This window comes from Geotrypetes seraphini, chromosome 11 (genome assembly GCF_902459505.1).
Source record: "Geotrypetes seraphini chromosome 11, aGeoSer1.1, whole genome shotgun sequence".
NCBI classification, from domain to species: Eukaryota; Metazoa; Chordata; class Amphibia; order Gymnophiona; family Dermophiidae; genus Geotrypetes; species Geotrypetes seraphini.
In genome coordinates this window covers 137,469,569-137,486,387 of record NC_047094.1, presented here as the reverse complement: position 1 = coordinate 137,486,387, position 16,819 = coordinate 137,469,569, and the positions used below count along the sequence as shown (strand labels likewise).

General features: G+C 43.5%; 2 protein-coding genes across 4 annotated transcripts in view; both read left to right on the top strand.

The window, feature by feature from the left end:
* LOC117345601 (rho GTPase-activating protein 39-like) overlaps positions 1-9,586 on the top strand; it is a 49,640-nt gene extending 40,054 nt beyond the window's left edge. Inside the window, exons 6-10 of the mRNA XM_033914491.1 lie at positions 1,436-1,509; positions 4,421-4,620; positions 4,980-5,071; positions 7,759-7,928; positions 8,801-9,586. Coding sequence (XP_033770382.1) covers positions 1,436-1,509; positions 4,421-4,620; positions 4,980-5,071; positions 7,759-7,928; positions 8,801-8,995 — 731 coding nt within the window. The 3' untranslated portion in view covers positions 8,996-9,586. The remainder of the gene's footprint in view (positions 1-1,435; positions 1,510-4,420; positions 4,621-4,979; positions 5,072-7,758; positions 7,929-8,800) is intronic.
* Positions 9,587-13,318: 3,732 nt separating this feature from the next.
* The window catches only part of NDRG3 (NDRG family member 3), a 31,885-nt gene continuing 28,384 nt past the window's right edge, over positions 13,319-16,819 (top strand). For all 3 annotated transcript variants that reach the window (XM_033915045.1, XM_033915044.1, XM_033915046.1), the window contains exons 1-2: positions 13,319-13,439; positions 15,383-15,478. In XM_033915045.1, the coding sequence (XP_033770936.1) occupies positions 15,422-15,478 (57 nt within the window). In that variant the 5' untranslated portion in view covers positions 13,319-13,439; positions 15,383-15,421. The remainder of the gene's footprint in view (positions 13,440-15,382; positions 15,479-16,819) is intronic.

Below are 16,819 nucleotides of genomic sequence, written 5' to 3'. Positions count from 1 at the left end.
GTGCTGTGGAGAGCCTCACACAAGTAATTTAAGCAGGCAGAAGCCTTTCCTACTTTGAATATCAACTCAGAACAAACAGCTGGCAGGGGGCAGTTATAAATAGTAGAGACCAAGATGCTTTAAAAACAGGGCTGGTGTTTTCTTTAAATTGCATATATACTGGCCAATATTCAGCCTCGGAAGCAGGCATTGTTATTTTTAAATGCCACCTGCCAAATATTCATTATCTGTGTCCAGCAGATGCCGGAGATTATGAAAACCACAATTTGGATAGCAAAGCAGCCTTTTTCCTGTCCTAATTTTTTAAGGAACGGTAGCGGGCTTTCTCCCACCCACCAGCATCCACCCCTCACTATCCACTCAGTCCTAACCCTCCCAGCTGTCTTAACTTTCTCTCTCACCATCGGTTTTAATTCTGTCCTTTCACCACCAGCTCTGATGCTTTGCCCCTGGAAACAGCTGCACAGTGATCGGAAGGGGGAGGGGAAGAGGCTTCGGAGAAGGAGAATGAGGGTCTTGTCAGCTGCTCAAGGCTTGTGCAGCTGTGCCACGATTTTCATGGAAGAGACATCAAAACAGAGAAGGGGAGGGATGAGGGATGTTTTTTGCAGTATTTCTGTAATAAATGCATTTATTTGAATGTATTGGTTGAAGCCTAATCACAACTTATAAGTGACGTTTGCTGAGTCCTGGGTATATGGTAACCTGAGGCTGATTTCTCTTTGTCCAGGGGTTCATTGTAGTGTGAGGCCGACAGGCTGGCTATAGAGCTAGATTAAGTCATAGGTAAGCTAAGGCCCAAAACTTTCGGTGGGTGGGCTGGGGAGATAGGGAGGAACCTGCCAGATGTGCTAATAACTTAAAAGGTTAGGATTGGCAACCCATCTGGATTTTTGTCAGTATGAAATCTTAGCTGCCAACATCATGGGTATCGATGGGCAAATGTAGCGTATTTGACATCTGGAACAGATGAGCATGAGACCCCCGCCCCCCCTTAATGAGCATCTGAAGGATTGTCTTTGCATTTGAGGGCGCTTTGTTGAGTTCTACACATTAACGTCACTAAAAAAATTTTGAGACTTGATTCTTCGAATCATTCGCTGACCATAAGGTTACCAATTTCATAAGAGCGTGTATATATGTACGTGTTTTTTGATCAAAGACTCCTGACACAGGCCTCGTGGCCGAAACATGGCCATGTTGAGTCCAATTGAAGTTCTTCATTAAAAGTGACCACATTGTCTTGGCATCCTGTTGCTTTTCCTGGTCATCTCCACTGTATGTGATGTGGCGTTTTGCTCTTCAGTTGTTTTTTTTACCATCTCTGTCATGGCACCAGGAAAGAAACTGAGCAGACTAGCTGGGCTGGACCATTGTTATTTTCCATCATGTAAAGTGTTTCTGTGCTGAACCTCTCTCTCTCTCTCTCTCACAGCTTTGTCCGTAAGCACATATGCTAAGTATTGTTATCGAAAACTACGAAAGGTTGCTGTTACTGGAGGCAAAAAGGTATGCAAACAACGAGATTTTTGTTCTTCATTAATTCATAGCTTGGTGAAAAGGAGGGTGTTGGAGGCTATTGGGTGCTAGAATTAAGTATGGATAGTGTATCACTTTTAAAACCAATAGGAGGAAATATTTTTTCACTCATAGAATAGTTAAGCTCTGGAATGCGTTGCCAGAGAATGTGGTAACAGCAGTTAGCATAACTGGATTTAAAAAAAGGTTTGGACAAGTTCCTGGAGGAAAAGTCCATAAACTGCTGTTGAGATAGACATGGGGGAAGCTACTGCTTGCCTTAGATCAGTAGCATGGCATGCTGCTACTATTTGGGTTCCTGCCAGGTACTGGGCTAGATGGACCATTGGTCTGACCCAGTAAGGCTATTTTTACGTTAACAAAAACATGTGGAATGGATGCAGCACATGGCTCATGAAATTCTTTCCAACCCTCCATTCCCAGAGGGGGTTGTGTGTGTGTCTATATTGTGTAGCTTTGTTATCTCTGTTAGTCTTTGACTTAGTGGAGAGAAGCAGGGATTGCTGAGGAGATGGTTTAGGGACTCGGGGGTAGGTGTGTGGGTAGTTTTTGGGGTGGGTTATTTTGGGGGTTGTTGGGATAGTTTTGATGGTAGGGGTCGTGTTGGGGGGTAGATTTGAAGTTTGGCGTAATTAGAGTTGGGGTAGTTTTGTGAGAGTGCAATAGTTGCAGGATGATGGGAGTTATTTTGGGGGCAGGAGTAGGTCAGTGATAGAGTAGTCATGGGGGTATTTTGGGGGTGGAATTTTCTTAGTGGTGAGGGGTATTTGCAGAGAGGGGGTTTGGGGGGAGTTTAGAGAGAAGCATTTCACAACCTGCTGTGTTTAAATGTCTTTAGTTGAACTGCTTTTCTCACTGAAATGCTTGGGGCTCATTTCTTTGGAGTCCCCCATTTCCGTCTTGATTTCTTTCTGTTAAATCTGAGAAGGCATCAAGGGTGGGAGCCCTGGCTGGGAGGCAGCTTTTATCCAAAGAAGGAAGGAGAGAAGCTGATGGGGGGGGGGGTAGAAGAGAATAAAGCCCCCCTCCCCAGGTTCATTGCACCTAGGGACAATGAAATTCCCTTCGTCTGCTTTGACGATCACTGACATACTACAGATGCATTCACACATACAACCAGCCCAAACAGATCTCTCCACCCACACAAACTGGAAATACACAGGCATAATGGACACACAAATACACACAAACATGCAGACACACCCACATGCACATACAAACATGCAGATACTCACATACAAACATACACACACACGCACAAACAAACAGATGTGTGAACACATGAAGAGTGGATTGAAAGAGTTCAATGAATCATGCTTTCCATGCTTGCCCCACTTGCTTTATTTATGAAAGTTTAATATACTTGTATTTCTCGTCCAGACGCCTCAAACACAGTCTGTAGATTTACTCTGCAGGGTGATTTACTTATTTAAACACCTGAGTCTAGTTAGCTAATGAATTGTGTTAAGGAAACTGTCTACCTACTTTTCTGGTCTTCTGAGCCATCCATTTTGGAAACTTCACGATCTTGCTGCTGTTCTGTCTCCTTATGTACCCAAAAGATCATTTTGTGCATTTCAGCAGTTATTCTGCTTACCAGACCACGTTTAAATGCAGAGTAAGAGGCAAAGAGTTGTGAAATTATTTCCTAATGGCAATCTCAACTAGTATGAAGCTTTCAGAAATTGATCTAAATGTGACTCTTTAATGCTTGGAGATGAGGAATCTTTTAGTTTCTATAGATGTAGAGGAAGGATTATCCTGATGGTTATAAGAAATTAAGTATTTGGGGATTATATTTGGGACTTAGTGGGGGGGGGAATAAATTGATTAATCAGTTTCAAACTATTAATTGAGGCCAGTACAAATCAGCAAACCAACAGACGTAGAATAATACAAACAACTGGTTTGTTTTTGACTTTTCTCCCTCCATAATACATTAGTATCTTTTATTCCACCAATACCTTACGGTTCTAGGCGGATTACAAAAAGAGGCATTCTGGTCCTATCCAGTAAGATGACAAGATGGTTCTTAAGGAAAGGATAGTGAATGCATAGAACCAAGCTTGGGATAAGTCAGGGCTAAGTTTTAAGTTGGGGCTGCTTTGAGTTCAAAAGGGCTGAGGGAGAGTTGGCAAATATTATCCCATATGAGGCCTTGACACCCAACCAACACATGCCAACATCCGTCCCCACCAGAACACCTGGTCTTGCTCACATGTGCAGAGCATAGATGGCCCATCTTCAAATGCAAGATAAGTGACCACAAACTAAAATGACAAATTTTGATTACAATTAAACTGTAACTGTAAGATGCCAAACTCTTGCATGAGTGCAACACCAGATAAATAGTTAGAGATTCATTTCCTGTACAGTGAAAAATGTAGAGACAGTAGATGTAAATTCTCAAAGCTAGTATATTTCAATTACTAAACTAAAACTAAAATCATTTTTCCTACTTTTGTTGCCTGGTGACTAGATTTTTCTAATCTTGCTCTGATTCCAGTATCTCCTCTCTGTACTCTGAATATTTCCAGGGTCTCCTGTTCATTTGCTATTTCTCTATTCTCTTCCATTCTTCTTTACTTCCTGCCCTATATCCATCATGGCCCATCAGTACAATCCACTATCCTTTCTGCTCCCTTAAAGACTTTTGGCACGTGAGTTCAGTCTTTCTCCTGCCATGATTTTGTGCTTTTGGGTTGGGAATATCTGGCATTAAAGTTAGTTTATCCTTCATTTTGGATGTGACAATATTAGTAGTGAAAATGCCCCATCAGTCAATGAAAATCCGACTATTGTCTGTTAAAGGGTGCTCGTTACTCGATTGTGGAGGATGTTTAACCATTGTTTAAAACACTCTTTTTTTTGTCTCTGGCAGGGACTCAAAAAGCCAAGCATTGAGGAGATCGAGCATGCGAGGAATGCCATCCACATACCCTCAATGTTTGGCAGCTCTCTGGAAGAGATCATGCTGCGTCAGCAGGACACATTTCCTGACCGTAGGCTGCCTTGGGTGCAGACACGGCTCTCGCAACAAGTCTTGGCGTTGGGTGGCGAACGAACTGAAGGAATATTCCGGTGTGTTCTTTCAACCTAGCCAAAACTACCACCTGCTTGCTTGAGAGAGGGTTGGGGAAGCATCTTGGAACAAAACACATTTTTTGTACCTTCCAGTATCCCAGAGCTTTATATCAATCTGACAAAGGTCATTTCAGTAACCTTGCATGGCCTGTGTAGATTGCTCACACATGTAAATGGAAATATCCGAATGCCATTATGCTGGGGCTGAATATCTTTTTTTTAAATTAACGATTTTACAAATTACATCAAATTGAATAATAAGGAAACGAGGAAAAGAATATATCTCATCTAATCTGGGATTCATGGGTTGCCTTCTAATTCATGTTGGATCCTAAATACCTCTTTGTTTTGTTCAGTGTTCCTGGAGACATCGATGAGGTGAATGCACTGAAGCTTCAGGTGGATCAGTGGCGGATTCCAGACAATCTGGAAGATCCTACTATCCCAGGTAAAGAGATTACAGGGTGGTCTTTTGAGTGGGTTCAGTCAGTGCTCTGGGCTAGGTCTGTAGACGCTACAATCTCACACACCAGGAAAAAGTAGGACTTCACAGCTAGCACCCCAGCAACTTCAAACACCAAGATCTCTTCGCAGGCAGCTGTGTCCTTCATGAACCCTGTTATTGATTAGAAATCAGTTCAAACTATCATTAGGATGTCAATATTCATCTCAAAGTGGAGTACAAGGGTCTAATATGCTTATTACAGCTTGAGTTAAGGCAGATATCCCTAAAAAGGGATTATCACAACTGACACAACCAATGGTTTCAAGCACTAGAAAGTAAGTGTGGCTTTGCAGCCTGCGCTGAATGATTGAGGGAGGAGGAAGTGGTACCTGGACATCACGGAGAACCCTGGTTTGATTTAAAATCTGAAGAAATAAAGATTACTGCTAGATATTTGCCCTGATGCAGCAGGAAAGAGAGAATTTTTGCGAAACGCTGGCTGCATCGGCATCAGGAGGATCCACAATATAAGTAATAAAGTCAGCGGTAAATGATCCATGGCACAGCCAACAGAAGGAACAGAGTAGCCGACGGGGAGAATCTAAGATAAGTTCTTCTTTTTTGATTTGGTAAAAGGACAAGTGCTTTAGTTTCAACCATTTTTATTGACGACATCACAACAAACTGTAAACCGCATAGAACTTTACGGCCTTGTGGTATATAAATTGATTATTATTGTTATTATTACAATTTTATATAATTACCATCATCCCGTCTCTCCCCATGTAGAAGTTATCGTAAATGAAAAAGCAAGATTAAAGTTCCCACTTTGACTCTACAAATTGAGCCCTCTGAGACTTCGTATTATACCTCACCTCTAACCCCCAACCTATACACCATTCCATTGTCCAGGAATTGGTTCCTTATTCTGCAGGACATCACAGGAAAGCAAGCCCCCCCCCCCCACAACACCTGTCGTCCCAAGGATAAGTGCTTGAAACCATAAGAATAGCCTTACTGGGTCAGACCAATGGTCCATCAAGTCCAGTAGCCCGTTTCATGGTGGCCAATCCAGGTCCCTAGTACCTGGCCAAAACCCAAAGAGTAGCAACATTCCAGAATCCCAAAGAGTAACAAAAGGTTCTAGAGCCCCAAAGAATATCAAGATTCCATGCAGAATCCTAGGTCTTCTAGACTACTGCAACATACTCTATCTCCCCTGCCCCACAACCATAATAAAACAACTACAAACAGTTCAAAACACAGCGCTAAGACTTATCTATTCACTGAGGAAACACGACCACATCACGGCGGCATACCTCACTGGCTCCCAAGAGTACAATTCAAATTCTACTGCCTACTATTTAAAACCATAAACGGAAATAGCCCAGCCTAATCCAAACTACCTCAACCAGACATAGGAAAACCCACAAACCGTTCACACAACCCCCCATCAGAGACGTCGAATGAAAAAAACTGTATGATGGCCTTCTAGCCACACAAGCAGCAAAACTAGACTACCAACGCTCCAATTTACTGATAACGACCCCAGACTACAAATTGTTCAGAAAAGAAATAAAAACCATGCTATTCAAGAAATCCTTGAAGACAAATTAACACCACAAGACTCATCCTAATTCTCTGAAACAACTCGCTCTACTCTTCAGTTCCAGATAACTCCTTTTGTAATCCGCCTTGAACTGCAAGGTATTGGCGGAATAGAAATCACTAATGTAATGTAATTCCGGAATCCCAGAGAGTAACGAGATTCTAGAATCTCAGAGTAGCAACATTCCATGCTACTGATCCAGGGCAAACCGTGGCTTCCCCCATGTCTTTCTCAATAACAGACTATGGACTTTTCCTCCAGGAACTTGTCCAAACCTTTCTTAAAACCAGCTACGCTATCCGCTCTTACCACAACCTCTGGCAACGCGTTGTAAAACTGCTGGTTGTGTGAGTTGTTGATAATTCCTGAGGCTGAAACTAGTGGAATCTGGGAGTTGGAAAAAAACAAAACCTGTATGATAGATTTATGTTTATTTGAGAACACGAACTCATGAAAGAGGAAGGAATGCAGGTCATCCTACATTAATATAAGGGACAGTATGTATCGATGATAGAAAAAGATAAAAAGAAGAAAAATAGATGACAGGGGTTTTTTAGCCTACGACTTTATCAGAAGCAGAGTGAATGATTACGTTTGGAGCCCAGGATGGATCGTAGCTCAGATTCTGAGGCTCTTGTACCCCACAAATCCTAAACGATAGGAAGTATCACAAAGAAGACGAGTAATTCAGTTAATGATGTAATCCTCAGGATACCATATTATTCGTATGTTAAATCTGAGAGAGCGTCCGCTAAATATTTGAGCGTTAGATGTGTATCTAGGTCAGGGGTGGGCCACTCCGGTCCTCGAGGGCCGGAATCCAGTCGGGTTTTCAGGATTTCCTCAATAAATATGCATGTGATCTATTTGCATGCACACTTTCAATGCTTATTCATTGGAGAAATCCTGAAAACCCAACTGGATTCTGGCCTTTGGGGACTAGAGTTGCCCACCCCTGATCCAGGTGGTTCCACACAGCACCACACACTAAAGCACCTGAGTATCGTAGGGCCAATCGTCTTTCCTAGGACTTATCTCCTCACACAGCTGTGGTGCTAAATCTCCATTTCTTTTCCTTTAGCATCTCTGCTGAAACTGTGGTACCGGGAGCTGGAGGAACCCCTGATTCCTCAACAGTTTTATAAACAGTGCGTTACTAACTATGAGAACCCCGATGCAGCCGTAGCAGTGGTGCAGTTGCTGCCTGAGTTAAACAAACTGGTTTTGTGTTACCTCATACACTTTCTGCAGGTAGGCACCTGTTCTGAGTTTCTGTTCCTTATTCCCACCATTCATTGTCTAGATCAGTGGCCTTTACTAATTTTTAAGTTGGGGCTGACTTGGGTTTAAAACAGCTGTTGTCTCTCTGTAAAACCCCTCCACCATCTCCTTCTTCTTCCTTCCCCCCCCTACTAGATCTAGCATATCATTTTCCTTCCTTCTCTCTCCACCAGGTCCAGAATCTCTTCCTAACACCATCAATTCCAGCATCTTTTCTCTTCCCTTCCCCTGCTCCCCAAGGTCCAACATCTCTCTCTTCCTCTCCTCCCTTTCCCACTAGGTTCAGCATCTTGCCCCACCATGTCCAGTATCTCTCCTCTCTTCCCTTGCCCCCCCCCAAACCAAGTCCATCATCTCTCCTCCCCTCATACTAGATTCAGTATCTCTCATTCTCCTTTCCCTTCCCCTCCTCCACTGGACACCCCCCGATGCAGGCTCAGACCCACCTATAAAGGCCTTTAGAAGTTGGTCTGGTTCAACATCAAGGCTGGTGAGGCCAGCAATGTGCCTGATTTTAAAACTAAATGGGATCGACAGGTGTGATCTCTTCACAGAGGGAGTTAAGGGAGGGTCATTGGTGTGGGCAGACTTGATGGGCCTTGGCCCTTATCTGCTGTCACTTTCTATGTTTCTAAGGCACCTGCCTCCAGCACCACCATCTTTCACAATGGTGGAGCCGAACTCTGAGTAGTGCCGTATTTGGCAAACTGACCCCGGCATGCTCGGAGCAGGAAAGAAACAGCGGGGAGCAGTGGCTTTGTAGTTATTTGGCTGGTGGGGAGTAAAGTCTGCCAGGGTTGATGGTTCCTTCTCTTTTCTAATGCTCCTTTTCATCGTTTCAGATTTTTGCTCAACCAGTGAATGTTGGCACAACCAAGATGGATGTGAATAACCTGGCCATGGTGATGGCACCCAACTGTCTGCGTTGCCAGTCCGATGACCCCAGGGTTATCTTTGAAAACACACGGAAAGAAATGTCCTTCTTGAGAATGTTAATTGTGCATCTGGACACAAGTTTCATTGGTAGAATCCTGTGAGGAAGGAGCCATTTGCCAGGGCATCTGCCTTTTGTGTGTGTTTTCGTTTTATTAGGGGAGAGGTATTTTTAAGGTTTGGCCAATGTTTTTATTGTGTTGTAACTATTGCCCTGCCGTGCCCAACACTTGCTGAGGCACTTTTGCATGGACTTTGGACTTTGCTGGCTGGCAAAAGGCTCTGTGCCTCCTTGGGATAGAGTGCCAGGCTAGGGAAGGACGAGCACTTGCTGGAGAGAAGTTGAGATTCTGACTCCATTCAGTGGTAGCCAAAGACACATTGTGACTGTGATGTCTCAAAGGAACTTCAGTTATGCAGAAGATAACAGTCCCTTTCTTTCAATGTGGTTGAGTGCTGTCTGTCAGTGCAAACTTCGCTGCTTCTGGCCCTTACTGTGACGATTTTACTTAATGTACAGATTTCTGTATTAAAATAATTTATAAAGCTGTCTCTCTCTAGGTCAGAAAACACTGAGCAAAAATGATTTTGTAAGCCTGTACTTTCATATCATGGTCTTCTTTACACTGCACAGAAATAAAGGTTGACAAAATTGTATAAGGTAATATCTTTTTTAGTGGACTAACTTAATACAGTTCTTGTCAAGGATTTGGGACCTGATGGCACCTAACGACGACAATATTTAAAGGCATTTATCCAGTTTGAAGTGCTGGTGAGAATGAGAACCAATGTTCCCCCCTAACTACATTCCTCCCAATGGGCATGGTGTTTCAGTATTGTGTTTTCATTAGCTAAACCCTGGCGTCTTGCAGAGCTTGCCTGTTGAAAATGTGATGCTGAAACAGCACCTCCCACTGGCAGGAATGTAATTGTAAGACTAGCACAGCTTAGAAGGAACACTGATGAGAAGGATATTCATAGAAACATGAAGGCAAATAAAGGCCAAATGGCCCATCCACATCCACTCCAAGGCTCGGTACTTGGACGCATCTTATTTAATATTTCCATAAATGACCTAGAAGAAGGAACATCCAGTGAAATCATCGAGTTTGCAGACGACACAAAGCTATGCCGGGCAATCAGATTGCAGAAGGACAGCGAGGAACTCCAGATCGACTTGAATCAATTGGAGAGGTGGGCAGATAAATGGCAGATGAAGTTTAATGTGGAAAAATGCAAAGTGATGCATTTAGGCAGAAAAAATAAAGAACACAAGTATAGCATGTCAAGTGTAACTCTGGGAAAGACTGAACAGGAAAAGGACCTGGGTGTACTGATAGATAGGACCCTGAAACCATTGGTGCAATGTGCGGCAGCAGCGAAGAAAGCAAATAGAATACTAGGCATGATAAAGAAGGGAATTACGAGTAGATCAGAGAAAGTTATAATACCGCTCTACAGAGCCATGGTCAGACCGCACCTGGAATACTGCGTCCATCATTGGTCTCCATACCTAAAGAAGGATATAAAACTGCTAGAGAGGGTGCAGAGATGAGCAACGAAGCTAGTGAAAGGTATGGAGGAACGACTTAGGAGACTGGGGTTGTTCTCCCTTGAGAAGAGGAGACTGCGAGGAGACCTGATCGAGACTTTCAAAATACTGAAAGGATTCGACAAAATAGAGCAGGGGAAGCAGTTATTTACAATGTCCGATGTGACACGGACAAGAGGACATAAACTGAAGCTGAGGGGGGACAGGTCCAGGACGAATATCAGGTAGTTCTGTTTCACGCAGTGAGTGGTGGACATCTGGAATGCTCTCCCAGAGGAAGTAATTGCAGAATCAACCGTTCTAGGATTTAAGGGTAAACTAGATGCACATCTCATTAAGAGTGGCATAGAGTGATAAGGATAAATTAGATGCACATCTCCCTTGAGAAGCATACGGTGATATGGGGACTGGTGATATGCCAGGGTACACCTGGTGGGGCCTCCGCGTGTGTGGATCACTGGACCTGATGGACCCAGGGTCTGATCTGGAGATGGCAATTCTTATGTTCTCCTCCTCTCCTTTAGAGATCCTACGTGCCTGTTCCACACTTTCTTGAATTCAGATACAGTCTCTGTCTCCACTACTTCCTCCAGGAGACTGTTCCACGCATCTACCACCCTTTCTGTAAAAAAGTATTTCCTTAGATTACTCCTGAGCCTATCACCTCTAAACTTCATCCTATGCCTTCCCCTTCCAGAGCTTTCTTTCAAATGAAAGAGATTTGCCTCATATGCATTTAAAAGACTCTATCATATCTCCCCTCTCAGCCTAGATTGTATTGCTGATCACTTTCTCTGACCACATCGGCACTATCTGTGAGGGGAGTCTAAGCGCTAACCAAGCACTGGAAACTGGATATTCAATGCCAGCTGGTATCTAAATACTGACACTGGCCTGGAGGAGTAGCAGCTTGTGAACCAGGAGAACCTGGTTTGATTCTCACTGCAGCTCCTTGTAACTCTGGGCAAGTCATTTAACTGTCCACTGCCTCAGGTACAAAATAAGGACCAGTATATAATATGTAGGGTTGCCATATGGCTGCAGAAAAAGGAGGTTGGATTGAGATATAGAAACATGATGGCAGATAAAGGCCCATTCAGTCTGCCAATCCGCAGCATCCACTATCTCCTCCTCTCCCTATTGGCTAAGGCTCTTTACACCTACATTGTGAGGTCATAGAACTTTATGGTTATAGAAACAGAGAAACATGATGGCAGACAAAATCAAAATGGCTCATCCAGTCTGCCCAGCCACAGTAACCATTATCTCTTTCGCTCTGTAAGAGATCCCATGTGCCTATCCCTCGCCTTCTTTAATTCAGACACAGTCTCTGTGTCTTCCACATCTACCAGGAGACTATTCCGCATGTCTACCACCCTTTCTGTAAATAAAGTATTTCCTTAGACTACTACTGAGCCTTTTTGTCCTATGCCCTCTCCTTCCAGAGTTTTCCTTCATTTAAAAAAGACTTTTCTCCTGTACATTAATGCCACAGAGATATTGAAAGCAATGGAAGTAAAACCTGGATATCTCAATTTGTCCTTTTTCTGGATCCATATGGTAAATCTAATATTGTGTAAACTGCTTTAATATCCAGTTCAGTCAAAACAGCAGCTGCCATGGTTAATCTGAACTGACCACTGAAATTCAGTTTCTAATAACATAGGGCCCTTGCTATGACTGCTGGTATACTGAGGGTAGAGGCAGGTATGACCTTATCACACCAGTGGCATCTAGGGTTCGGTTTAAGATCTTCCTTGTCATGTACATTTTCCCACTTGTTCCTAATATGTGATTGTTCCTAATATGTGATTGCTGGTATCCATTCCTTCTGAGTAGTTTCTTGTTTTGGATCCATGGAGAGGAATTAATGTCCCTGATCCTTGTGAATTTAAAAGATGTTAACAGAATAGCATAAAAAAGGCATAATAATGTATAGTATTTTCTTATTTCTGTTCTTTTTTCTCTTATTGAATATATATATTTTTTCACTTTATTGTAGGCTGCTTTTTAGGGTCATGAGTGTAGGGTACAATAAGTGCATTCACCTTATCGATGTAAAAGGAGGTATTTAAGATCCAACATGAATGAATTGGAGGCTGTGCAATCCCATTAGCATGCGTGTAGTGTAGGGTCACGGGTGCAATATTATATGGTTAGATGATAAGAATTTGGGCTGCAGGAATATTAATTTTTTTAAATCATGCTTAATTGCGATTAAAAAAGGCCTGTCACCATTTTGATTCTACCTCTCCCTCCCTTGTGCCCGACTACCCTGGTCCAATATGTGTTTAAATATGCATTATCATTGCTCAAAGCCATGAAATAAGTGCCCCATTAACCTGTATTTTATTTACTGATGGAGGCAGCTGTTAATTTCTTTGTACTCACATTTAAGTTTTTTATTTTGAGGATTTTTTTTTCCACAGTGATAAATACTTAAGAAAAGGTGGGCAAGAGGCTGGAGGGACAAGAGAAAGTCAGGATGGAGACTGGGGGAAGGGAAGAAGAAAACAGATATTGGAGATACAGGGTTGAGAGCAGAGCAGCTAAGGCAACATAAAAAGCTCATCATGCTCTCAAGGGAGAGAGATCAGCAGGAACCCTTCCAAAACAGCTGCAAAAACAAAGAGGCTTGGCAGCACTGATAGAAACCATTGGGCCACTAGAAGGAGGCTTGGATACACTATTGGAGCGTCAGACTGAGGGTCGGCAGACGAGAGAGGCTATTGGGGCTCCAGAACGAGGCTTGTACAAAAGCGAGAGACGATTGGAGCGTGGGATTGAGGCTTGAAATGTACTTAGAACCAAAGCGATTGGAGGGTTGGCAGAGGAGAGAGGCTATTGGAGCATGGGAATGAGGCTTGGATGAGGAGAGAGGCTATTAGGGCTCCAGAACGAGGCTTGTGAAAGCGAGAGAGACGATTGGAGCATGGGAATGAGGCTTGGACGTAGCCGGCACTGCGGACTGAAGTTTGGACGCCTCAGGAACCCAGGTAAAGGAGACAAAGAATTGGGCGCCCTTCGGAAACGTTGGCAGCCCTGGACGGAAGGAACACCGTCAGTGCGATTGGCAACTCCCTGATGGCCACCAGAAGCCAGGGAGCAGAGGATTCACAACTGAAAGGAAGAGGGAGGGAGGGAGGGATGGAGTTGCAAGAGTCAGGATCTTAAGAAGCTGGAAGACCAGAGTAGGTGACATTACAGTCATCCAGATGGGAGGAGGTGAGGTGCAAGATGTCCTCTATGCAACTACAGAGAAAACCATCCGCAGCATCCACTAGCTCCTCCTCCTCCCTCCTGGCCCATGCTTTCTCGAATTCTGCAACAGGCTTTGTCTCTTCCACCAGGAAAAAAAGTATTTCCTCAGATTACTCCTGAGCCTATTCACCTCAACTTCATCTTATTTCCTCTCATTCCGGAGCTTTCTTTCAAATGAAAGAGACTCGCTGCATATGCATTTATACCTAGTGTGACCATATGGCTCCAGAAAAAAGGGGACGGATTGAGACATCCGGGTTTTACTTCCATTGAAAGCAATGGAAGTAAGGAGAACAGATTGAGACATCTTGGTTGCTTTCAATGGAAGTAAAACCCGGATGTCTCAATCCGTCCCCTTTTTTCTGGAGCCATATGGTCACACTATTTATACCACATAGGTATTAAATGTCTCTATCATATCTCCCCTCTCCCATCTTTCCTCCAAATTATACATATTGAAATCTTTAAGTCTGTCTCCATACACCTTATGAGGAAGACCACACACTATTTTAGTAGCCTTCCTCTGGACCAACTCCATCCTGTTTATATCTTTTTGAAGCGACGGCCTCCAGAATTGTACACAATATTCTCAATGAGATATTAGTAGCATTTTAAACTGAAGAGATATTTTGAAGTCAGGTATTTGCTCACTTGTGTTAGGAACTCAAAGAATCTCCGTTTTGCTTGGCTTCAGGTAGAGTTCGTTGTTGATTGCCCATTCTTACACATATAGTCAGTTTACTGAAAGCTGTGGTAGATCTGGTTCATCGGGTATGAGTTGTTGATGGAGAAAGCAAAGTTGCTTATTTGGCAAGCAGAATTAATCAGGCACACTCTCATGCCTCTTTGAGAACTGCATAACTGCTTGAGCTGTGGTTTTATGCTGGTAGGAAGGGCTGCACAGGATCAGAACTTTAGTTTGAGTTCTGGAAGAGCTATTCTGCCACATTATGTACCGGATCAATCCTATTTCAACTCTTTTAATTGAATTATGGAAATATAAACTACAATAGCAGAGGCAGGAGATAGAGCCCAAATGACGCTGGAACAAATTTCATCAACCCCACCCATTCACCCTACTCATTACATCCAAATACAAAATAGGTGAATATGGGCATAAAGACATTAGCATATCTGTATAAACGGAACAGTTAACTGCAGTCCTCAAGTGCCACAGGTAGGTCAGGTTTTGAAAATAATCATGATGAATATGCAACTATATCGCATGCATATTCATTACAGATATGCTAAAAGCCTGACCTACCTGTGACACACAAGGACCAGAGTTGCCTATACTTGAATTAAACTTTTCTAATCAGAATCAAATCAATTCTGTTGTCAGTAGAGGACACCTAAAAGAGCGCTGGGAAGTCGTCTGATTTTACCACAGCATCGTTAACCTTGGCCTCTATTGGGAATAGTGCAGAGCTTTACAATAAGGAGGGATGCCCTTGGGGTTTGCTTTCTTATTGGCTTTGTGGGAAGCAACGCTGAAGATGGCTTTTATCCGCTCCACTTTGGGTCAATTTCCAATATGCTTGGGATAGAGGTTGAGGACAGGCAGAGGACTTGAGGGGGGTAACAGCGGAGTGCAGTTTCGTGTTCACTTTTTATGAAGGGACGTTCTCTGTGCTAATGAATCGGTTTGGCTTTTCTCTGCTTTTTCTTTGTGTTGCAGTTTTGACATTTTGCAATTTGATAGCCTGCTTTCTCCAGCATGGATGAACTCCAAGAAGTGCAACTGACAGAAATCAAACCCCTCCTGACCATGAAGGTATAATCAGACTGAATTTCTGTAATACCGTATATACTCAAATATAAACAGATTTTGGGGCCAAAAAAATGGCCCAAAAATGGGGGTCTCAGTTTATATTTGGGTCAGTGCTGACCCACCCCTCTCCCGAACCTCTGCCGGGCCTGCCATAAGACCTGGTGGTCCAATGGTGGACAGGAGGGATCCCTCCCGCCTCCTGTCCCAGCTGATTCTAAGAATTTTTGCCTCTCTCCCGCCTCACCCACGTACCTTTAGTATCCCTGGTGGTCTAGCGGTGAACCGCGGCAGGAATGACCTTCCTTCACTTCTGTCTAAGCAGAGCCGCTAGCTGATTGGATGCCGCGAGTTATCTGCACAGGCAGGAGTGAAGGAAGGTTGCTTCTGCCACAATTCACTGCTGGACTACCAGGGATACTAAAGGTACGTGTGGGAGTCAGGAGGGAGGTAAAAATTCTTAGAATCGGCTGAGACAGGAGGAGGACCACCAGGACTTATGGTGGAGGACTGCAAGGCATTGGGTGGGAGGGGGGATAGGGTACAGAACCTGGCAGGGAGAGAGGGGGGCTGGGTGCAGAGACTGGCAAGGGAGCGAGGGGGCTGGATGCAGAGCAGCGAGGGAGGGGGAACAGGATGCAGAGCCTGGCAGGGCAAGGCACTGCACTTAATATTAATACCCCCGCCCCCCCCCCCCCCCCCCCGGTTTATATTCGAGTCAACCTTTTTTCCTCCTCTTTTGGGGTAAAAAGGTTACCTTGGTTTATATTAAAGTATATACGGTAATTTATTTTCAAACAGTACATTCATAAGCTTTGTTTTGTAGTTCCTAAACTTTGTATGCACTCATTTGAGATACAGTCTACTTATTTTGATTCCTGATGTACTGAAGAGAAAGGTAGCTTATCAGCTGCAGATTTTTTGTTTAATTTGGAAGCTTTATATATGGGTAAAACATGCTTACCTGCATAAATGATTTGTCAGAAAAATGCCGTCATTTAGCTCGGCATAATAAACATCTGGATAAAGGAGAGCCAGCTGATGTATGTATAGTTGTTCTTATGTTCTTAAAGTGTGTGTGGTATCTTCACAGTACGAAGGTGGCGTAAAGAGAGGACAGCATGATGCAAGGAAAATGATCTAGGTGTCGTCGTTGATGAAATGTTGAAACCCTCTGCTTAGAACATTAGGAATGAGAACAATGAGAATGTTATGATGCTTTTGCATCGCTCCATGATAAGATCCCACCTTCTCAATCAGCGTTAAGAATGCATTTCATGGCCAATTCATGACAGTCTCATGGCCCTTATCAAATGACATATCTTCCCTAATTCCAGGCCTCCTGGG